General features: G+C 50.4%; 1 protein-coding gene and 1 non-coding gene across 3 annotated transcripts in view; one reads left to right on the top strand and one right to left on the bottom strand.

Annotated features, from left to right (window-relative positions):
• Positions 1-10914: 10914 nt before the first annotated feature.
• On the bottom strand, positions 10915-11022 carry LOC123581662. Its single transcript, XR_006703918.1, has one exon. It is a non-coding gene; the product is annotated as a U6 spliceosomal RNA (small nuclear RNA).
• Positions 11023-13853: 2831 nt separating this feature from the next.
• PPARGC1B (PPARG coactivator 1 beta) overlaps positions 13854-23329 on the top strand; it is a 112056-nt gene continuing 102580 nt past the window's right edge. The window contains exon 1 of one of the 2 annotated variants that reach the window (XM_045437402.1): positions 13854-14201. In XM_045437402.1, coding sequence (XP_045293358.1) covers positions 14124-14201 — 78 coding nt within the window. In that variant the 5' untranslated portion in view covers positions 13854-14123. The remainder of the gene's footprint in view (positions 14202-23329) is intronic. The other variant, XM_045437410.1, reaches the window with a different exon arrangement.

Raw genomic sequence — 23329 nt, 5'->3', positions numbered from 1 at the left:
TTAATGACGGGCCAAAATTCATACAAATAGTGTCTCAGCGATCTATTGCCGTGTGGCAAACTGCCCCCAAATGCAGCGGCTAAGGCAATGACACCAGCTTATTTGCTCACGATTATGCAACACGATCAGTTGGTGAGTTGGCTCATCTCTGCTCCACACAGACACTGACTGAGGCAGCTTCCCTGTATAGCTGGAGGATCCCGGGGTGGGGGTGGGGGGGCGGTTATTGAGACGCCTGGTGTCTCCGCAGGGGAGGCTGAAATGGCTGGGGGCTGGCTGGTTTCTCTCTTTGTGGTCGCTCATCCTCCAGGGCCTCTGTGTCCACACGGTGTGTCTGGCGGGCTGGCTGGACTTCTTTCTGGGCGTGTGGCTTCCTAGAGACCAAAAGCAGAGACCCCAAGGCGCCTTAAGACCTAGGCTGGGAACTGGCACGACACCCTCTCTGCTGCATTCTTTTGGTCAAAGCAACTCCCAGGGTTGTTAGTCTAGAATCAAGGGGAGGAGAGTAGACCCTACCCCCCGCTTGGAGGAGCACCAGGCATAAGGATGGCTGGACTGTTGGCTGCCATCTTGATAGCTATGGAACAGAACTCCAAACATAGGCCTGCCCGACTCCGACCTCCAACTCAGCTTCCCCGTGTCCATTCTACCTCAACAAATCTTTTTGTCTCACTAGCTCTTTCTCTTAGTTTCATTCATTTTTTAAGTGGAATTTCCAGGAACGGGGAGACCTGGTCAAAGGGCAGGCACGTTGCCGTGCTCTATGCTGAGACAAGTTGGCATCGGCACAGCAGTTATCTCGTGAGCTTCTCCTTAGGCATGCTGCTCAAGCCCCTCCCCACGTTCACAAAGGAGATGTAGGTTTAATTTTACTCAGCTAATTTATTCAATTGTATTCATTTAATTCATTCTGTTGCCGCACTTACTTTGATGGAGGAAATCTGGGTTCCTGCTATGGAGAACCTCTTTGGGACTTCTGGGCAACAACAAAGTTAGCAGAGACTTATGAGGATCAGCTGATCCTGAGCTAGGCAGGATAGTGTTCCCTGTGGGGCAGGGCACTCGGGGAAAGTAATTTGCTGACCTTGACTTTTTATAGAACTTGGGATGAGACAGCAAGAACATGGCTTACACTTGCCAGAGTTTAGCGCCCCTTCTGAAGTGTGACCGTGTGTCTTTGTTTGCTGTTCCAGTTAACGGTTTGCTGTTCCAGTTACACGTGTTGTCCCATATTCTGTCCAGGTTAGCTTTTGTCCAGGGCCCAGACCTCCCAATTTGGACGATAAATTTTACGCGTACCCTACCTGTCACAGAAACTGGGGTAAGTCATTTCTCTTCCCCGAGCCTCAGCTTCCTCATCTGGACAACAGGCCCAGCTACCAATTTCAGAGATGTGGATCACTTTTCATTTAATAGCATTCTTCCGTGTGGCAGGAGCTGTCCCAGGCTCCGGGGGGAAACTGTGGGTAACCAGACACTCTTCCTGCTCTCCTGTCTTGCTTGGGCTTCACGTAGACAAGCCAGCTAATTTCAGAGGTTGAATTTAGATCCGATAGCCAGGGAGGGCTTCTCCGAGAAGGTGATATTTGGGCCAAGGCATGAAGAATGGGAGCAGAGCATAAAGGGAGGTGAGGGCCCAGCATTCCAGCTTAAGGGAACAGCAAAGGCAAAGGCCCTGAGTCAGGAGATAACTCACTACAAGGGATAAAATGGAGCTCATGAGCAAGGTCATGTTCTAGAAACTGTGAAGAGTCCCAACAGTAATTATTTTACACTAGAGGGCTTTAAAATACTCTCAACACCCCTATGATCCTTAAGCGATCCTTAAAATGATTCCAAAAAATGTTGGAGAGGCGGGGCCGAAAAGTATTATTAGTCCTGCTTTGCAGAACAAAATATTCTTATGAATTGTCTTTGCCTATCTTTCCAAAATGGTCCCACTATACGTCTATGCTTAAATTTAATTTCATGTATCACCATTATCTTTTATTGCTTTTGAGGATGGGAATCTTCTGGGAACCAGAGACATCTTTATAAATCTCTTCCCATTATGATATTTAATTCTGTGGTTAAGTCCTCGTGTGTGTTGCTTTCACATCTATATTCATAAGAGATATTGGTCTGTAGTTTTCTTTTCTCATGATGCCTTGGTCTGGTCTTAGTGTCGAGTAATGCTGCCCTCATAGAATGAGGCGAGAAGTGTTCCTTCCTCTTCTGATTTTTGGAAGGGTTTGTGAAGAATTGTACGGATTCTTCTCTAAATGTTTGGTAGAATTCACCAGTGAAACCATCTGGACCTGGGCTTTTCTTTGTGTGTAGTTGTTTTTTTTTTTGTTTTTTTTTTTTTTTAATTTTTTTTTTTAACATTTATTTATTTTTGAGACAGAGAGAGACAGAGCATGAACGGGGGAGGGGCAGAGAGAGAGGGAGACACAGAATCGGAAGCAGGCTCCAGGCTCTGAGCCATCAGCCCAGAGCCCGACGCGGGGCTCGAACCCAAGGACCGTGAGATCGTGACCTGAGCTGAAGTTGGACGCTCAACCGACTGAGCCACCCAGGCGCCCCCAGACATTCTATTTCTTATGAAACTAGTGTTGTGTCTTTTAAAAATGTTTATTTATTTATTTTGAAAGAGAGAGAGAGAGAGAGAGAGAGAGACCCTTCAGGGGAGGGGCAGAGAGAGAGGGAGACAGAGAATCCCAAGCAGGCTCCGCACTGTCAGCGGGGACCCCGATGTGGGGCTCGAACTCACGAACACAGAGGCCATGACCTGAGCCAAAATCAAGAGTCAGATGCTTAACCGACTGAGTCACCCAGGCCTCCCTATTTCTTATGAAATTAGTTTTAAGAGTTTGTGTCTTTCCAGGAATTTGATCATTTTACCTGAGTTCTCTAATTTATTGGCACACAGTTATGTATAGTAGTCACTTATAATCCTTTTTATGTTTGTGAGGAAGTAATGTCCCCTCTTTTGTTTCTTATTTTATTTTATTCTTTTAATGTTTACTTATTTTTGAGAGAGAGAGACTCACACACACAGAGTGTGAGCAGGGGAGGGGCAGAGAGAGAGGGAGATACAGAATCCGAAGCAGGCTCCAGGCTCCGAGCTGTCAGCACAGAGCCCAACGTGGGACCCGAACTCACAAACCGCGAGATCATGACCTGAGCCGAAGTTGGAGGCTCAACCTACTGAGCCACCCAGGCGCCCCTCATTTCTTATTTTAATAATTTTAATCATCTCTCTTTTTTTTTCTAGGTCAATTTAGCTAAAGGTATGTCAGTTTTGTTGATCTTTTCAAGAACCAACTATTGGTCATTGAGTTTTTCTATTGTTCTTTGATTTTGTTAATTTTGACTCTAAACCTTATTATTTCCTTTCTTCTGCTTGCTTTAAGGCTTCATTGATCTTTTTCCAGTGTCTTAAAGTGGAGAGTTAGATTATTGATTTGAGGTCTTCTTTCCTAATACAGGCATTTAGTGCTTTGAATTTCCTTTTCTCCTGTGTGCTGTTGTTTAGTGTCAGGAGTCTGGGGTTTCCGTCTCAACTTCTCCACTGCCCCTGGAGAGGCCAGAGTAAAATAACCAGGTGTAGAGTCAGGGAGCCTTCCCGGGTCCTGAAACTGACACTTGCCGGGTGACCTTGGTTAAGTCACTGCCCCTCTTGGGTATTAGTTGTTGTTTCTTACCTATAAAACGAAGAGGCAGGGGGCATCTGGGTGGCTCGGTCAGCTGAGCGTCTGACTCTTGGTTTTGGCTCAGCTCACGATCTCACAGCTTGTGAGATCGAGACCCACATTGGGCTCTGTGCTGAGAGCATGGAGCCTGCTTGGGATTCTCTCTCTCCCCCTCTCTCTCTGCCCCTCACCTGCGCATGCTCTCTCTGTTTCTCTCTTTCAAAATAAATATTTAAAAATAAAATAAAATAAAATAGGCTGCACCATAGCATGTCCAGGGCTCTCTTCTAGTCTAAATGGCTTAGAGAGCAGGCTCACATCTGACACTTCTTTATATGTGTCTTTATATATCTTTTTGGAGTGGGCACGTGTCGTTTCTACTCAGCATTCTCTTCCCTCCCCTCCGACAAGGCACTTGGTTGTCCTTTGGGGAGACACCACTCTCCCACAATATATCTAGACCTTTTTGTGTGTGCCATGGACCCCTCTGGCAGTCTATAGAAGTCCATGGATCCTTCTGCAGATGGATGTTTTTAAATGCATACTATAGACTGCATATGATTTAAAAGAAGTCAATTATATTGATATCGTTCTCAAATAATTAGAAACACGAAATTTTGCTATAGTCTTATACATACACTTCTTTTTTTTTTATTACATTTATTTATTTTTGACAGACAAAGACAGAGCACAAGCGGGGGAGGAGCAGAGAGAGAATGAGACACAGAATCCGAAGCAGGCTCCAGGCTCCGAGCCATCAGCACAGAGCCTGACGCGGTGCTCGAACTCACAAACCGTGAGATCATGATCTGAGCCGAAGTTGGAACCTTAACCGACTAAGCCACCCCGGCGCCCCCATATACTTCTTTATTAGCACATTAAATAATAAGATCTAGTTGGTCCGCTACCTACCATATTTCAAATAGTGAGGAACATAAACGATACTTTGAGATACCGACAACTGTGATGTAATACGAAACACCCGTGATTTCTGTTGGTGACAAGGTTATAGGTACTTTCAATGCTACTGTGATGTGTTTGCTACATTTGTAACAGAAGGAAACGCTAAATTTCAGGTAGAAGTCAGTGAAAAGAGAGCTGTAATTTTTTCCTATGTAAATCAACCGTCCCTTGTTAAGAAACCTTTGTTTAGAAACTGCTTGACTCCGGGGGATTCCGAAGTAAGCGTGTAACCCAGTAGCGGCCAATCAGAGCAGAGACTGGCTTAGCTATAGGCATTTAAGCCAAAGTGGTAGCATCAGAGTGCATCCTGGGCCTTTGCTGGAAGCCTGGGACGGTTCTTTCTGGTGGGTTTGCTAAAGAGGATTGGGTGTAGGCCTGGATCATACATACCTTGCCTTCACTGGGGAAAACCGACCTCAGGATGAAGCCAGTACCGAGGAAAGCAGAGCTGAGAAGTGATCATTCACAACTTCCTGGCAACATTCCTCCTTTTAATGTGTTAATTATGGAAGCCAATACATTATCTGTTGAAGCCAGTTTGAGTGGGGTTTTCTGTTCATTGAAATCAAAGCGGTCATAACTAATACAGTCCCATAAAGCTGGCACAAAGTAGGTGGCTCATGAAGGAATGATGAATGAATTTCAAACAATGTGGCAACGTGATTAATATTGTTTGCTAGACTCATCTGTACAGAACTGGCTTGATTGTGTATTAGAGGATGAAGGTATACTTAAAGCAAGCATTCCATGGGCTTTTTGTTGGCTGAAGGAATAAAAGAACTCATGCATTGTCATTACTTTCTATTTTTAGCCTCGTATATTCCTCAGTGATACAACCAAGACCGCATAACACAAGTCTAGAGTCATTTGGGGCCACAGTTACAAGCCAAGTCTGTGGCCCGCTCACCCTGGGGAATAGCATGCAGTGATATAAAGGAAGAAGGTAGATCTGTATGTGCTGATATGGAAGCACCTCTAAGACTCTTCAAGAAGGAAATTACAGGGGCGCCTGGGTGGCTCAGTCGGTTAAGCGTCCGACTTCAGCCAGGTCACAATCTCGTGGTCCGTGAGTTCGAGCCCCGCGTCAGGCTCTGGGCTGATGGCTCAGAGCCTGGAGCCTGTTTCCGATTCTGTGTCTCCCTCTCTCTCTGCCCCTCCCCCGTTCATGCTCTGTCTCTCTCTGTCCCAAAAATAAATAAACGTTGAAAAAAAAAATTAAAAAAAAAAGAAGGAAATTACAAAACAGTAATGACAGTAAGGCTCCATTGTCATTAAAAACGAAATCTCCCAAGCAAAACTTTGAGTTTCTCTGTGAACATAATGAGTGTATAAATCAAAGAAAAAAGTCTGGAAGGTCACTCACGAAACACTAACAGTGGGCACCTCTGGGGAGGGAGGGGTATTGGGTGGCCGTGGTCACAGGAATGTCCTTTCTCTCTATTCTTTCCGTTTTTTTATACAAGGATAAAATAATTATGGATCGTTTGTGTAATGTAAAATAATTTATGATGAAAAAGTAAGAACTCTGGCAGAAAGCAGGCTATTCCCTTTTAGCCTGCTCCCCACCCCCCACCGAGGCGTCTGTCAGTATTCTCAGGGAAACTGAAGATAGCAGGGATGTGCCCATGATGCTCTGCTGCTCCCCTGATGCTGTGCCCATGATGCTTTGCTGCGCCCACGATGCTGTGCCTGCGATGCCATGCTATACTCTCTGTACCTTGCCATGCCTATGAGGCCATGCCCTTTTCCTGGGACTCTCGTTCGGGCTGCTCCAGGAGCCAAGGAGATTCCACCCCATATAAAATGCTCCTGGGGTGGCCTACTGACCTGGATTCTCCTCTCAGTATCCTGACTCCAGCTGCCTCTTCTGCCAAACTACACACGGCCCAGATGATTTCTCCTGCAGATGGGAGAGGGAATCAGAGCATCTCACAGTCAGGGCAGAGGCCCCCAGGGAGACCCCTATCCCACGAACGTTTGGGGTGGCCAATCCAGTCTATGCCTGTTGTGCAAACTGGGAATTTGAGTCTTAGAATGGGGAAGAGGTCTGTCCAAATGTGAGTTTAGTGCCAGAGTGAGACTCCGACCCGCCTCCCAGTTCAGAGCTCATTTTCAGGAGGGTGCCAAAAGTTCCCGCTGTCACAGCTCTCCTTTACGTAGAGATCTTGTCTCCAAGATGTCCCTGTGACAATGCGCATCTGTTATTTAAATCACACATTCAGCACTCAGCAACCTAGTTTCCCAGAGGAGCTGGGTTTTAGCATAGAAAGCAGATAGCAAGTTACATTTTATTTTATTTATTGTAAAAAACAAAATTGTAGGGGAGCCTGGGTGGCTCAGTCGGTTGAGCGTCCGACTTCAAAAGGTCGATGATCTCGCTGTCCGTGAGTTCGAGCCCTGCGTCGGGCTCTGTGCTGAGAGCTTAGAGCCTGGAACCTGTTTCAGATTCTGTGTCTCCCACTCTCATGGTCATGAGTTCGAGCCCCGCATCAGGCTCTGTGCTGACAGCTCAGAGCCTGGAGACTGCTTCGGATTCTGTGTCTCCCTCTCTCTCTGCCCCTCCCCCGCTCATGCTCTCTCTCTCTCTCTCTCTCTCTCTCTCTCTCTCTCTGTCAATAACAAATAAACCCTAAAAAAACAAAAAAACAAAATTGTAATGAAACAAGTGAACATATTAAAATAATGGATTTCTGCCATCCTAATCCTGTTTCGTGTGCGCAGCCGTCTTACGTTGCTCTAACATACATACTTTGCACGCGCGTTTATGCACACAGCTATAATCATTTCATAAGGATTTTTATAATTTTGTTTCACTTAATATTGTACATTTTCCCCATTTTCCACATCTCTTTCTCCTGCCTTCTGCAGAGTATTTCATCATGTAAATAAACCATATTTACATAAGTACATCTTCATTGTTCTTCTAAAATATTCCAAACATACAGGAAAGCACAGGAAGGATACGCGACACAGGTGCAACAAATACTGATACTTCACAAAGGTTTTTGAGACCTTTTTCAAGAAAATAAACCATTACAGGTACAGCTGGAGCTGTCTTCTGTACAATGGACTCTAATCTCCCAGGACAAGCGACATAACTTGCAAGGCTCAGTGCAAAGTGAAAATGCAGAGACGGGTGTTCAAAAATCATTATGAATTTCAAGACAGTGACAGCAGAGCGTTCAAAGAAGCATGGGGCGTTTCTAAGTGTGCGGCCCAGGGTGACTGTGCAGGACGCGCACCCACGAAGCTGGCCCTCAGGCCCCCTCTCCTGTCACATTCCTGAAAGTGATCTGTGTCTTTGCTGTCCCATGTTTACGCTTTTCCTTCATACACATGCATTGCCCAACATTATGGAGTATTAGTTTACATATTTTAAAATATTACGTAAGTGGCATAACAACGTGTATCCTTAGCCTGCTTGCTCGTCTCGCCTATTGTTTTTGTGATTAATCCATGCGGATTCATGAAGATGTTATTGATTTTCACCATCGTCTAATATTCCATTATGAGATCTCACCACAGTTCATTTTTTTTTTAGAACCCTTCTCTTTTTACCATAATTACTAATGCTGCAGTGAACAGCCTTGGGCACAGTTCTCTGTGCACATGTGAGCTTCTGTCTGCTCTCTGTGAGGAGGTGTGGAATCGAACTGCTCTGTCTTACTACATGTTGGGGTTGTTTCCGATTTTTTCCCGGGCATCAATGTGCTCCCCTTACGTGTCTCCGCTTGGAGATGCCCCACAGACATCCAACCCCCCTTGGGAGACTTCCCCCTAGTCGTGTTTCCTCTAAGACCCATCACTCACTGAATCCAGAAACTGGATGTCCTGTAATCCTCCCCCGACCCCGGCCCCCATTTCCTACCTATGACCAAAGCCTACTGATTCCCAGTCTAAACTATGGCTTCCACTCATCCACTCCTTCATATCCTTCTTGCTACCTTCATTGTCTTGGCTTAGGATCCTACCTCTCCCCTGGGCACTTCTCCCAGCCCCTCCAGTCTCCAGCCTCCCAACTTGTTGCAGAACCTATGACTGTAGTGAACTGCATTTTGACTAGTCTCTCTCGCATGCATGTGGTGGAGATCAAAGCTGTGAGTTATACAAGAGCAAAGACTATATCACGGGTCCCATTTGGGGGCCTGTGGCACAGTGCCTGACACCTGGCAGGTTCTGAAAATATTTGTTGAATCAAAGTGTATGTAAACATCATGCTGTAGTTTCCCCATCTTTTGAATCAGACCCCTAGGATAAATTCCCAGAGGGAACGTTATGGATGACTTAGGATAATGACTTCATAAGTAAACTTGATCCACAGAAAATTCTAGGTCAGGTAGGGTAGATAGGATGATCCTCACCAAGGAGTCATTTTCCTAAGGTCCCAAAGCCAGAAAGTGACAGAGTGTCAAGAAGAGGTCTTCAAGTCTTGCCATCGGCTTGTCTTATTTGATAGGGATACTAAATTTAGATGGTGCCCTTTAATGTCAGGTGACTGTCTCTTTAAATGTTGCCGTTCTGGTATACATGTAACAACCTGGTAGAATTTACATCTCTGTAAGAGCAAAACAGAACAAAATAACCCTCACATCTATGAGCCTTTGTTTCAGTATCTATCAAATGGGCAGACGATCTCTTTGCTCTGTGGACAGATAAGGAAGAAGCACCTTTCTATCCCCTGCCCCGATCCATCCTTCCCATGCTTAGTGCACAGTTATTTATGAAACCGAGGAGGGTGAATGAAAAACAGCTCTCTGCAAAAGTGACTTAATGCCCCTCACCTGCTGATCTGGAAGCCCTTTAATCATTAGCATATGAAAGAGAAATCTGCTAAGTGTATTCCCAAAAGGTACTGGTGATTTCATAGGCTAACCCTCCAGGAAGAAAAGGGCATTGACTAACACTAGAAATGCCTTGCTTATGATGGGTTTTCAAGCGCCCAAGATCCCCACCCCCCCAACTCTGAGACCCTAGAATGACACCATCTAGTGTATCTTTCCAAAGGCTCAAGCCCTGCACACGCAGCCCTGCACACGCCTGGCTTGCGGTCCTGGCTCTGCCCCTGGAGGGCTGCGTGGCTTTGGCCACATTCTCCTTACCTGTACGGTGAAGGGGTAGATAACGCCTTCTCCCCTGCACCCCTGCAGCTCTCAAGTTCTGTGTTCAGCGAAAGGTGGAGATGGCTGTCAGAATTGACAACACAAAGCGGGTGTTTTTTAGTTCCTCTTGGCTCGAATTTCTGCCTCCTGGACAGAAACTGGGAAATAGGTGTGTTTCTGATTCCCTGGCATGGGTCACAGAATCCGAGTTGTGGGTGGCCGGCAGGAAACCCAAGTGATTCTAAAGACCCAGGTCCTAGCGCTCTCCCTCCCTCAAAGAAAATTCACCATGCCCTGATCCGTGAATAGAATGCAGCCAGGTCGTCAGCCACCGTGTTCTCTGATTTATCCATGGCACCTAGCGCAGCGGCTGGCACGTAGTAGGTGCTCATTAAATATTGGCTGAACGATGGGTAGTTTCTTGTAGGAAGCGTCATCTAGGGGAGCCTCTTAAATGCAGATTCCTGGGCCCACTGCAGAGCTACCCGATTGTAATCTCTGGTAGCAGAGCCCAGGTGGCCGTCGTGCCCTCCAGAGTTTGAGAGCCACAGTTATAAGCGTCTGAATAAAGTATGCTCCTAGGATCAGAAGGGAGAAAATGCTGTTGTTTTTAATTTTGAGCATTTGTCAGTGGTGACTATAATCAAGTGAAAAAGGTTCATATTGCTGTCGCCATTTCCGTGGAACCTGGAGGAGTCTGGGCTTTGCCGGGTGTATGTGCAAAGCAAACTTTCACTAATCTCAGGAGAGGCGAGGCCAATAAAAAGGCAGAGCAGATAGGAGCGAGCCACATGAAGTCCAAGTTTGGCATTATTATTGCCCTTCACTTGGAAGTCATAAAACAAGAAATGTGCCACCATTCCGGCTTCTTGGGAGTGGTTAACTGGTGTGAGGTTTTTCTTAATTCCTTTCAAGGGTCTGTGGCTTGGACCAGACACAAACCTGGGTTCAAATCTCGGCTGCGTCTCTAACTGCTCGGTCTTGGGCTAATCACTTTAACCCCTCTTAAGCTTTAGTTTCCTCAGTCATTACATGGATATCATAATGCCGACTACTCAGGGTTGTTGAAAACAACCTGAGATAATACACGTTCAGGTATCTGGCCCATGTGTGGTATGGAAAAGCGAAGTTTTAGCCAGTAACCTATAAACGGCTATCATATTGGAGCTGCAGGGTTCAGGAAACTGTCGTTTAGTTTAGCTCCTTTGTTTTATCCTCGTGCAGGGGCCATGCTAATCTTCTCTGTGTCGTTCCAATTTTAGTATACGTGCTGCCCAAGTGAGCACAGCTCTTTTGTTTTAAAGGCAGGGAAACAGCCTGACGGAGGGCAAGCAAATTGCACAAGATCACCTAGCACCTTAGGTTTCTTGAGGGCTTCTGTTCTCAACGAAGATCTTTGAGTCTTTCCATGGACCAGAGAGGGTGAGGAGGCTGAGCTCTGTAGGTGGCTTGTGATGGAGGCATTTTGAAATGTGCTTTTGAAAAGAAAGCTACATATCTCAGGTGGGGAGTCTTATCACCTGAGTTGTTTGCCAGCCAGAAGCCTGTTCTGAGGACATAGTGATTGGTGAGAAAGTCCTTGAAGCTGCTCAGTTTGTGGCTCTTCTGTCGACACCAGAGTTTAAGGACACCAGAGTTTCGAGCACTGTTGAGGCCTTCCCTGGGAGGCCCTGTCTGGTACTGTGGTTGTGCAAGGCCAAAGCCTGGAGATGGCTGGCCTTGGGGACTCCCCAAGTCTGGCCTCTCGGCTGCAAGGGGCTCAACGCCAGTCACAGGCCATGCTGGATCTGGTAGGGACATCTCTGGAAACTTGTCCTGCAGGGTTCTGACTGGGGTCTGTGGGCAGCGGCAGCAAAGTCCTTGGTGCTAATGACGATGACCTTGGTGACGGTGATGACGATGAGGGAGGACGAGCCCAGCTATCTGCCAGGTGCAGGGCCCAGCAATTTCTTTTACGTGCACTGATTTGTGCAACCCTCACAAGAACCCTATGGGGAGGAAACTGGGGCTCAGAGAGGTTGAGTAAATGACCAAGGGCACACAGCTAGCGAGCACCAGGATTCAAATCCGGATCTACAGGAGTCCAAGGCAGCCAGCAGCCTGTGAGTGCTGGAAGAAAGGAAAGTAACACCGGCCCGTTCCTTCAAGGGACGTGTATTTTCTCCCCATTTTTACAGATGAGGAAACAGAGGACCAGAGTTTAGTGTTTTTCCCCGTGAGGTCAGGCACCGTGCCAAGCACTTTACACATTTTACCTCTTCACTCATCATAACATCCCTATGAAGTAAGTAATTCTATGATTTCCACTGGTGTAGACGAGGAAACCAAGGCCTGACACTAGATGATTGGCAGGGGTTCAGAACCAGATAGTCTGACTGCGGTGGGGTGGGGGTGGGGGGGGGGTTGCCCATGCTCTTGATCTCCTGAGTTGCCCAATACTGAGACAAGATGTAGCAGGACTGGACCAGGACCCGGGACTCCTGAATCCCAGGCTAGTGCTCCAAGGCTAGATGGAGGCTCTCTGTTGGGATTCTTTATTCCTTAAAAGCGCGCTGGCCTAAAGCCCAAAGAGTGAAATCACACCCTGCGGTTCTGGGAACCTCAGACTGGAGAAGAAGGAAGCTCTTGCTCTGGTGTTCAAGTCTGAGCAGGTGTACTGAGAACTCTCCCTGTTTCCTCCTCTGGCTGGGAGGGAGCCCACGCAGGGTGGGCAGGGTGGGCAGGGTGGGGCCGCCCTCCTGAGTGCCAGTGGGGGAGGAGAGCAGGAGGCAGGCGTGCCCAATGAAACAGGCCTAAATCTTCCCTCCTTATGCCTTTATCCAGGTGGTGCCCTCATGTGCTGCCTGGCAAACAGCAGGGCATGATGATGAGAGTCCAAGGTTACAGTCAGGAGGCCTGAGTTCTGGTTCTGGCACCATCGGCTCTGGGCAGTTTCCTTATCTATTCAACGGGTGGTGGGGGTGTGGGGGAATCAAAATCCCCTGGATTTTATAGTTAACACATTGTTTATTAAGCACCTACTATGTGCCAGGCGCTGGAGATATAGCAAATGGGAAAGCAGATTCAGTCCCTGCCTTCATGGGTCTTAGGGTCTAGTAAGGAGAGACGTGAAGACCAAATCTTCACTGAACCAAATGTAAGATGGCAGCTATGGCCAGTGTTTTATTTTTATTTTTTTAAGTTTATTTATTTATTTTGAGAGAGAGAGAGAGGGAGAGAGAGAGAAAGAGAGAGAGAGAAAGGCACGGTGTTGTGTGTGTGTGTGTGTGTGTGTGTGTATGTGTGTGTGTGTGTGGAGAATCCCAAGCAGGCTCCATGCTGTCAGGGCAGAGCTCCATGTGGGGCTGGAACTCAAGAACTGTGGGATCATGATCTGAGCTGAATCGAGAATTGGATGCTTAACCAACTGAGTCACCCAGATGCCCCGAAAGGAAAGGCCTGTAGAGCTAAGGGGGCCCATGGCGGTGGGGGTGGCGGGAGAAAGAAGGGGTTGACAGTGTGAAGGGCAGTGGGGACCCATCCGCTGAAGATGTGGTTACTAGGTAGATGGCTGCTGGTCAGTGGAAAGCACTGTGTGTAGATGCGGGTATCGAGAGGGTTCATCAAAGGAACTGGGAGGCCAGGGGGCCCGGGGAAGCGGGCATGTGAGCCATGCATGGTAAGAGAAGTCATGGAAGTTTATTCAGGGGTAGGGGAGTGAAGGGAGACCGGAGGGAGATGGTCAAACTTAATAGATTACGAGTCAATGCATTTTTCAAGGAAAAGAAAAAAAAAAAAAAAAGGCTACCTCCTTTGAGGAGCCTTCCCTGATTTCTCCACCTTTGACCTATGGTTTTCCTCCCTCTCTGGTCTTGCAGCTCAGGCAGAAAACCTCAAACCTCTGGGGCAGTCGGACCTGAGCTTATGTACTGTGTCTTCCTGCTATTGAAATGCACAGTGACTTCAAACCAAGTCCTCTGCCTTCTCGGGCCTCAGTTTCCCCAGCTGTGCAGAAGCAGGTTGTCTCAAAGGACCCGCCCAGCGCTAACGCAACGTGATTCGCTCTGGCAGGAGCGGGGGGCTGCCCGCATTGCTGCGCAGGCACCGGGCCGCTGGCTGGGGCATCGTCACCCAGCTGCGGGCGCTTTCCTCCGGGCCGGGGGCTGCGAGCGAGGACCCCGGCGCCAGACGTGGCGCAAGGAAGTGGGGGCGCGACCCCCGGCTCGCGCGGGCACCGCGCGGCCCCGCCCCCGCAGCCAGCGGCCCTGCGGCAGCCGGGCCCTGAGCTCCGCCCTCCGCCTCCCGCCGGCCTCGCTCCCTCCTCCCGCCTCCCTCGCTTGCTCGCTCGCTCCCTCCCCCCGGCCGGCTCGGCGCTGACTCCGCCGCACGCTGCAGCCGCGGCTGGAAGATGGCGGGGAACGACTGCGGCGCGCTGCTGGACGAAGAGCTCTCCTCCTTCTTCCTCAACTATCTCGCCGACACGCAGGTACGGCCAGCAGGGGCCGCGGGCCGGGGGCCAGGGGTGCTGAGCTGCGGGGGCTGCCGTCGCAGCCGCGGAGGCCGGGAGGCGACGGTGGGTCCATCGGGGGATCGGGGGTTCCCGGCTGCGGAGCCCCCCTTTCCTTGCACCCTGAGAGGATCTCTGTTTCGGAGGTAGGGAGCTGGGGGCTCCCCCCGCGCAAGCCGGAGCGTGGGGGGAGCTACGGCCGCTGGGGAGGGTCTGGCCTCGGGTGCTTGGAGTCTGCCCCCCCCCCGCCGGCAGAAGTGGGGGTTACCGCGTTTCCTTGGGGAGGTGGAGCCGCGCCAAGGTGTGGGGGACCCTCAGGCTGGCCCTGGGTGCTGGAGGCGCGCCCTCAGACTGCCGGCACTTGCTGCCGTACTTTCACGTGGACTTGTGGCCCCGGCTCAGACGCCTGCCCCGGTCCCCCGAGTGCCCTGGTCCTCCGGTCTCGGGTGCCCGGAGTGCTGCTGCTGGCCCCCCGCGGCTCCCCATCGGCGCCTGCAGCGCAGAGTTTCCTGCCGGTTGCCGGCTAAGGGCTTAGGGGGTCTGCGGGGCACGTGGACATGCGGCCGGAGATAGCACCTTCCTGGTTTCGCTACCGGCCGATCCCCCGGGGGGAAAAGCACGGCAGGATGGGGGTGGAAAGGCTGTCTGGGGGCGCCTGGGTCCCCCCTGCGGCGCGCGGCCCCGGTGCGCGCCCGGCGATGCTGGGGGAAGGGAAGGCGAGGCGGCGTCCCGGGCTCTGGCTGCGCCTGGGAGCCCCACCGGCGACACGCGCGTGACAGGAGAGGGTGCTCTGGTGTGCCGGGGCGGGGGGAGGCGAGAGAGCTGGTGACTTGGAGACGGGGAGCGGGGGGGGGGGGCTGCTGCTGGGACGAGCCGCCACCGAAAATGCCTGCCTGCACTAGGCGTACGCGCCCCCCACCCCTTCCTTGGTTTTCCCCACCCCATGCCTGTTGCAAGCATAAAGTTTGGCCCCATAGTTATGGCTTTTTCTCCCGGCGCCCGGCTGCGGGTAGCGGGGAGGCTGGGGATGCGGCGGAGGCGAGAATGAGACCCCGGATGCGGGCGCACGGCTGGGCGCGGAGAGGGGGCCGCCGGGCGGAACCGGGCGCGGCTCGCGAGGGCTGGTTTGGTACCTGGAGTCGGAGCGCCGGTGCCGGCTCGTTTTGCATAACACTGGAAGGGAGGGGGAAGGCGGAGGGGGGGCGGGCGGTGGGAGGAGAGAGAGGGAAACTTTGCTTCTTGTTATAATCTGCCTGTCTTTGGGCGGCAGCAGCTGTCATGGGACCGGGTGGGCGGGGAGAGGCTTGCAAGCTGACTCCTAGCCGTGAGACTCGACTTGGAGGGGACGCGCAGCAGCCGAGACGTTCAGCTCCGGGCGGCGACTCCCGGCTGGCGGCTGGGACGGCGCGGCGTGGCGGGGTGTCGCGGAGAGGAAGCCCGCCGCGCGCGGGAGAAGGCCGACCCTCGCCCGCTGCAGACATCCATGCGTCAGGGAGCCGCGGGGCCTCGTGGTCGGTGGCGGGCGTGCTGGGGTGGTTTCGGGGCTGGGGCCGAGGGGGTGGTGGCGTGTGATCGCGCATTCTTAGGGCCGGGGGTGGGGTGGGTAGTGTGTGTGATGAGCGGTCTGCGCGCGCGGGTGTGTGTGTTTGTGTGCACACGCCGCGCGCGCCGGGCGCGTACCTTTACCTCTGACGAAACTGCAGTGGAGCTCCCGCGGCGGTCACCGGGCGCCGTCGCCCGCCCCGCGCCCACGTCTACTCGGAAGGCAGATCCCAGCCCCAGCACCACCGCCGCCCCGTTACTGCCGCCCCCCTCCCCAGCCCCAGCCGACAGCCTGGGCCTACCTAGGAGGACTGGGTGCGGGCGGGACAGAGCTGCCCCCGGGAAAGTTCTGTCCTCATCCCTTGCACTTGTCTGGGGGTGCCTCCAAACCTCGCGACTGAGACTCGGGTGAAGGAAGCCTGAAATAGCAGGGGACTCGTTCGGGGACCCAGAGCAAAAACCGTCCGTTCTGGACCCTGGTTTTAACTCCATCTTTCGTGTTCTTAGGCTCACCGGTAATTCATTATTTGCCCTTTAGTCTCGCAGTGGGCCTACCCTGCAGGGATATTTCACCCAAGGAAACTAGAAAATTGGGTAATCGGCTGTCAGCAGAAGCAGTGCAGTGAAAGTTAATCTGGGACGTTTGCTTTTTTTATTTAACCACGTGACAGGCAGAGGCTCCTCTGGTGATCTTTGCCGGCCCAACTTGGGAAATGTAATTGATAGGGGAGCTTTGCAGCCACCCCTAGAAGGTTCATAGAGCCCAGCCGGAAGAGGACCTGGGCGGGCCATCGCATGCCTCCTCATTTTACAGTTGGGGTTAGAGGCTGCGAGGGGTGAGCGGCTTGTACAGGACCACGCAGCCAGCGGGTGACAGAGCCACCCAGGGCTCCTGACTCCAGGTCCTGTGTGTTACCTCGAAATAGCACTGGACTTGGAGTCAGAAGGCCTGAGTGGAGTCGCCTTCCCCACTCTCTGGCTGGGTGACCCCAGAGCGAGCCATTTGAACTCTCTGAGCCTCCTTTCCTCCATCTGTCAAATGGGGCTGGTGTTGCAGGCAAGAGAAGAGGAGGTCGAGGTGGTGGGGGTGAGCTCTGCTTGCATGTGAGATGTCTGGTTGTTCCTGCAACTCCCTCTCCTCTTCCAGACCCTCCCTGTCCCTCCCTCCTTTCCCGACCCCCCCCCCCAAGGGGTGGGGAAAGCGAATAAAAAGCTAATTTATTGTCTTTATCCAAAAGACTTGCCTTTGGTGGCTAATCCAGAGTTAGAGAGAGGGAGGACTTGTGTTTAGGAGACTTAACTTTTACCCATTCGGGCCAAAGTTCAGAAATTCTGCAGACCGAGGATTGTGAAAGTTTCTTGGAAAGGTTTGGGGCACGTATCCCAGAGGACTTTGGGTTGGCTTCACCTTTGCCCAGCCTGTGCCCCTTGCCTCCAGTGCCCTCACCCACTGTTCCTGCATGGCCCTCTCGAGCAGGCCTTCCTTTCCTGGCTTGCTCTGCTTTGTGTCTCTTTTGGTTTTCTTAGTCTGTGTGATACAACCAAGCATTTTGTGTGTGAGTCCTGTGGCCCAGTAAGATTCTGGAACTAGAGTTGTGCCTTTCATCTCTTTGTGGCCCCGTGGCACCTGCCACCGTGCTGAATTCCTTTGCTTGGCTCTTGGCTAGGCACGTGAACTACAGGGGAAGCTCCTAGGCGGTCCCTGAGACAGCTGGGCAGTCAGTATGGGTAGAAAGGAATGCAGAAAGCTACAGCTATAGGCCATGAGTTAGGCTCTAAAGGCCACACAGTAAGCCCACACTAAATATGGGTTGTTTGAAGTCGCTTGGGACATCAATCATAGATAGATGCCCAAAATGTCAGAGCTTTACAAATCATGTGGTCTAATCTCTTACCACTTAAAAATATTCAATTATAGAATTGTTAGAAAATACTGGCAGGCATGAAGAGGAAATTGAAAATAGGTAATCTTACCCAAAGGTAACCCCTGTTAATTTATATATATATATTTCCAGACCTTTCTTTCCCATTGATTCCTATCGATTATATCTTTTGCCCAAAAATGGAGTCACTCCTATCAATTATATCTTTGCACAAAAATGGAGTCACTCATTATATACTAATGTAACTTGGAATCATGCTGTTGTAATATGCTTTTTTTTTCTCCTCCAAACAATATGCTGTGATTGTCTTTCCACATCAATAAATATTCTACTTAATATCATACTATCTGAATGGTTATGTAGTATTTCATTGAGGGTTGAACCAAAATGTATTTAATGAGTCCTTTATTGTTAGCCATTTAAGTTGTTTACAATTTTTGTTGTTCTTGTAAGCCATGCTGAAATGAATATCTTTGCATATGTCTTCTTTCCTTCATTTAAATTCCTAGAAGTGAAATTACTCTGTCAAAGGAACTATGCAGGCGTTTGGGAAACACATTTCTGGATTGCCTTCTAGAAGGATTGTGGTAATTTACACACTTACCAGCATTGTGTGGGAATGCCTGGTTCCCTGTAGCCAGAAAACTCTTGGTGTTTTAATTGGTTTTCATTTTTGCCAGTCTGTTCATCAATAAATTCTTTTAACCTTTTGTTTTAACGTGCATTTCTTTGTTCACTTGTAATGCTTCCCCCCTGCCCCCCCCCCCCCCCATATGATGATGGGCCATTTTTGGTTCTGTTCTGTGAAATGTCATGTTTATGATTTGGCCCATTTCTCAATTGGTGTCCTATCCCCTCAGTGTTCTAAAATTGGACCTGAGTACTGAGAAGGGGCCCCGTCACATGGAGATTTGGGAAAATGGCTTGAACTCCTTAGTGTTCACCTGTTGGGTATGCAGTGTTGCAGCTTCCATAGCCCCCCAGCTTCCATGGCCCCCCATGCCAGGGCTAACTGCTTTTCCAAGTCAACATTGCAGGCATCTAGAGGGGCAGGTTGGAGTGCAGCCTTGGCTGGGTGGTTTTGCCCACCCCTCACCTGTGTGGGAACAGGGGGAGTAACTTCCTCACCTGAGCCCAGAAGGGGACATGTGTGCTGGCTTTGTTTACCTGAGGGCAGGGCTCCACTTTGAATGGGGCTCCGTGGCTGGTACTAATGATCAGGATGCCTGTGAAAGCCAGGAAAGGCAATGGCCCAGCAACTGGGCCCTGGGGGGCTCATATTTCCCCTTCACCTTGGGACTCTCCTCTCCCCAGCTGCTGCAGGCCAGCCAGAAGCTTCACCATTGCCAGGGTATGAGTCACCCTTTTCCCTCTCTCTCTCTCTCTCTCTCTGGAATAATAGAAGGAATACTGGCTTGAGTCAGAAGCAGCCTTGCAAATGGGGACTTGGGCTTAGAAGTGAGGTCATAACATGAGCACTGCAGTGCTAACAGCTAACTCCTCCTTCATCATCCTCAGCGACATCTGTCGGAGCATCCTTTAGATGCCGTGCACTCTGCCAAGCATTGTTTTTGCATTGTTGCGTTTTGTCCTCAGGGAGAGTCTACAAAGGGTAGGTGCCATTATATTACCATTTTACAGATGAGGATTTTAGTTTCAGAGAACTGGCTGGCTTGCTGAAGATAATCTACCTACGCTGTCTTGGAGTGAGTAGAAGAGCCAGGATCAGAGGCGAGGTTCCCAGACCACGTGACTCCAAGCTCCCGAGGCAGGGAGAGGCAGGGATGACTTCTGTGCAGTGTGTTTCTAGCACCTCGAGCGAATGAAGGCACATTGCAGAGAGAGAGAGAGAGAGAGGGAGAGAGAAGACAACTCATCAGGCCCTCTGCTTCTCTAGGCCTCAGTTTCTCAATCTCTGAAGTGGGGATTGTAGTCCCTAACTCCCAGGGTTGAGAGTCAAATAATATAATGTATATAAAATGAGTCGCAGCCTGCAGCTCAGAACACTTGGAATTCTTTTTGAAGCACTTTGGAAGGGCAGGATTAAGTGTAAGCAAACTCCCCTTCATGCAGTCTTTTTTTATGCAAAAGAGGGAAACATAATTCTTATGTGAGGGTGAAGGAGACCCAGATAAAGTCATTTGGAAGAGAATGAGCAGGCCCATTTGCTATTTCTTCTCCAAGGTACTCCAGTGCCTCACATCGGTCCTGTGGACTCTCGGTTGATGTAGAATCAACTGGATTGGATTGGATTGTCCTTTCTGTTCCTCTCCCCCTCTTCCGGTCTGGGTCTTGTCTTTTCATGACTATGGGATTCCTGCAGTTACTAGAATGCACGTCTGATGCCATTCCCTCGCTCACACATCCACCCCCACCCCCCCCCCCCCCCCCCCGTGGCTTCCCAGGACTTTTACACTAAAGCCCCAAGTTTAAATGTTCAAGGGCCTCCAAGGACTTGAACTTGGAGAGCCAGGCCCCTGACATTATCCTGCTTTGTCTACTTTCCCTTTCGGTATGGATGTCCCCTCCCCCTCCCCCAGGGTATGTCATGAATCTTCTTCCTGGAAGTGTAGTCTATCTCCTCTGCCACTATTTCTCCCATTTCCATACTCATCCTTCCAGATCCAGCTCCGATGCCATCGTTGTGGTGCCACCTTCTCCCCGCTCTCCAGGCACAGCTGCTCATCCCTGGTGTGGCCACTGCACTCACTCATCCTCCGTGGGTTGGCCTTGGCCGGTTGCTGGCTGTGAGACCCCTGGTGGGTCCCATAACCTCCCTGCACTCCTGTTTCCTCCTGTATAAAGATAACAATAAATAGTACTTGCCTTATAAAGTTGTGGCAAGAAGTCAATGAAAACCAAATGCAAATGGATTGAAAGCGCCTAACGCGATGCGTGCCGATGCGTGCCGTATAATCAGCACCAAATAATGGGTATGTTTTTTTTCCTAATGTAGGTCGCATTAAGTTTACTCATTTAGGAAATCACTCCACCCCACCGTTTAAATGTATTCCTAGCCCACCTGCACTTCGGGCTCCTCCCACCCCCACACCTGTCCTCCAGGGGAAGCCTCTTAAGTCTACCACTCACATGGACGGTGCTACCTACTGTCCCTCTGGTGTCTGCGTGTTTTTGTCCCTACCGCTAGGTTGACAGCTCTGGGAGGGCAAGAAATAGTATTTTTATCCTGAGCTAGCTTTCCGGTTACCCGTTACGTAGATGATTTTTTTTTTTTTTTTTTTGAGCAGAAGAATGTTTTATGTGATTAGGTGTCAGGTTCTCTGAAGAGAAGTTTGTGTTTTAAACATTTTACTCTGGAAAATGTCCAACACATACAGAAGGGGCTGGCCACGGAATGGTATAGTGAATCCCCATGTTCCCATCAGCCTGATTCTGCCATTTTGGACCCATGGCCATTCTTGTTCATCCACGCACACACCACATCCTGTCGTCCGTGACTGTTTCAGCGTGTATTTGTGAAAAGAGACTTTTGAGTACTATCACATGGTTTCTCCCAGTGACGTTAGCTCTCTTGTCCCCATTTTGTAAGTGCTCAGGGATTGGGTTAGCCACTTGGGGGCTTGCAGCTCGTGAGGGTCTAGCCTGGGATTTGAACATTGACCCCTGAGCCCCGTCCTGTCCTGCCATGCTTGGGAGGGTCATTGGAGAGCATCCACTCTTTCCCTGCCTTTTCCAGAAGAGGAATACGGAGCGAGGCACAGAAGAAGCCACTTAGCTGGAAGAGGTCCAGGTCCCTCTCAGACCTATTCTTTTCCAGTATCAGGACTTGGGGAGGGGGTGTCTTGGCTCTGGGGGACAGACAGGTGGATAGTCCTCAGAGATACCGTTGCCCAGGTGGCTGGGCTTTGTGGTGGCTGTGGGATCCTGGGGTGCATTCCACTGCCACCCCCGGACAGGCTGCATTTGTTTCCTACTCTTACAGCTCCTAAACCCCAAAGGCGCCCCCATGCCCCTAGCAGTTAACCCTGGGTTTCTTCATTAGGTGCTTTCATAACGATTACCCAGTGAGTAAGTCAGGGGGTGGCGATGGGGGGGTCAGAAGCCTGGGTTCACAGGGCTGAGGGAGGGTCCGATCTGAAGCATACAGCTGGGCTGGGCACAGGGTCTATAGGCCCCTGATGGCAGCTAGACTCCTGGGCTCCCCACCCTGCCCTTTCTTTCTTTTTTAATTTTTCCCCCCACCCTGACTACTCTTCAGGGCAGAGACGGATTTGCTGCCCAGGAGTAGGGTAAGAGACCAGAGAGACTTTTACAAATGGGAGGGTAAAGTCATTGATTAATTATCCCCAAAGGCCTGTAATTACAGCTCCCTCTTTTAGGTAAGAAAACAAACATTTGCCCCGATTATTTGTTTAAGTGGCTGAGAGACCTTGAGCCCTAGGGTTGGGCTCTGATTCTGGGAGCCCTGTGACCTTGGCACAGGCTTCTTTGTGCCTCAGGTGTTTCACCTGGGAAGTGGGACGGATAGTAGCACATAGTTTGGAGGGTTTTAGGACTGTTGACATGATGCCTGTAAAATGCTTAGGAATGTTCAGTGAGTAGGAGCCATTGTTGGTAATAAAACAGACAAATCCAGTGTAGACCCCGCCTTTTGCCGTCCCACTGAGCTCTGGGGCCTTGATCCCATTGAGGCCGCCCTGAGGTTTCTCTTCCAGAGTATTATGTTTTCCTTCCCCCTCTGCTTCCGAGGGAGCTGAAGAGGAATCCCACCCAACCTTAGCAAGGACCGCAATATTGACTTTTAGAAAACTGAATCCAGTTAGATGCTACTTGAAGAGAGAAGAACCAGGTAGTGGTTAAGAGCTCTCGGCTTTGGGGGTGCCTGGGTGGCGCAGTCGGTTAAGCGTCCGACTTCAGCCAGGTCACGATCTCGCGGTCCGTGAGTTCGAGCCCCGCGTCGGGCTCTGGGCTGATGGCTCAGAGCCTGGAGCCTGTTTCCGATTCTGTGTCTCCCTCTCTCTCTGCCCCTCCCCCGTTCATGCTCTGTCTGTCTCTGTCCCAAAAATAAATAAACGTTGAAAAAAAAAAAAAAAAAAAAGAGCTCTCGGCTTTGGAGTTTCGCTGCCAAGGGTTTAAAATCAGGGGCCTACCACTTACTAGCTGTGTGACGAGACACTTGAGCAAGTGTCTTAACCTTTCTGACCCCAGTTGTAGAAGCAAGCTCCTGGGTATGGCATTCAAGGCCTCACGTACACTATTGGGGAGAATCGTGGTGTTTTCTTTGGATAGCTACAGCAGAGAATGGATAACGCTCACAGCATTGCCTGACATAGAGTAAGCACTCAGCAAACAGTTGCCACTAGGATGATGACAATGACAAGGATGTATAAACACACCAGTGGAAAACAGCTTTCGGGGAGCTGGAGTGCCTTACAGACCATCTTACTCAGTGCCCTTACCTCGAAGTGAGGAAACAGGCTGGGAGCTGACCAGGGACTGGCTTCGGGTCACCTAGCAGAGGCAGGACAGGACCCCTAGCTCCTGTCTACATGCGCAGGGCTGGCTCTGGATAGCAGACGCTCGGCTGTCTGGGACCCACTGTCTGGGAACTCAGCCGGGCGAGCCCTGCTTGGCTGAGAGGGATGTTCCCCAGCAGCCCTGCAGCCGTGTTTTCTCCCTTGCTTGCCTGGCAGAACACAGCCATTTAGCAGAGGGAGAGCG

This window comes from Leopardus geoffroyi, chromosome A1 (genome assembly GCF_018350155.1).
Source record: "Leopardus geoffroyi isolate Oge1 chromosome A1, O.geoffroyi_Oge1_pat1.0, whole genome shotgun sequence".
Taxonomy (NCBI): Eukaryota; Metazoa; Chordata; class Mammalia; order Carnivora; family Felidae; genus Leopardus; species Leopardus geoffroyi.
The sequence above is the reverse complement of the archived record's forward strand: the minus strand, read 5'-3'. Positions and strand labels throughout refer to the sequence as shown.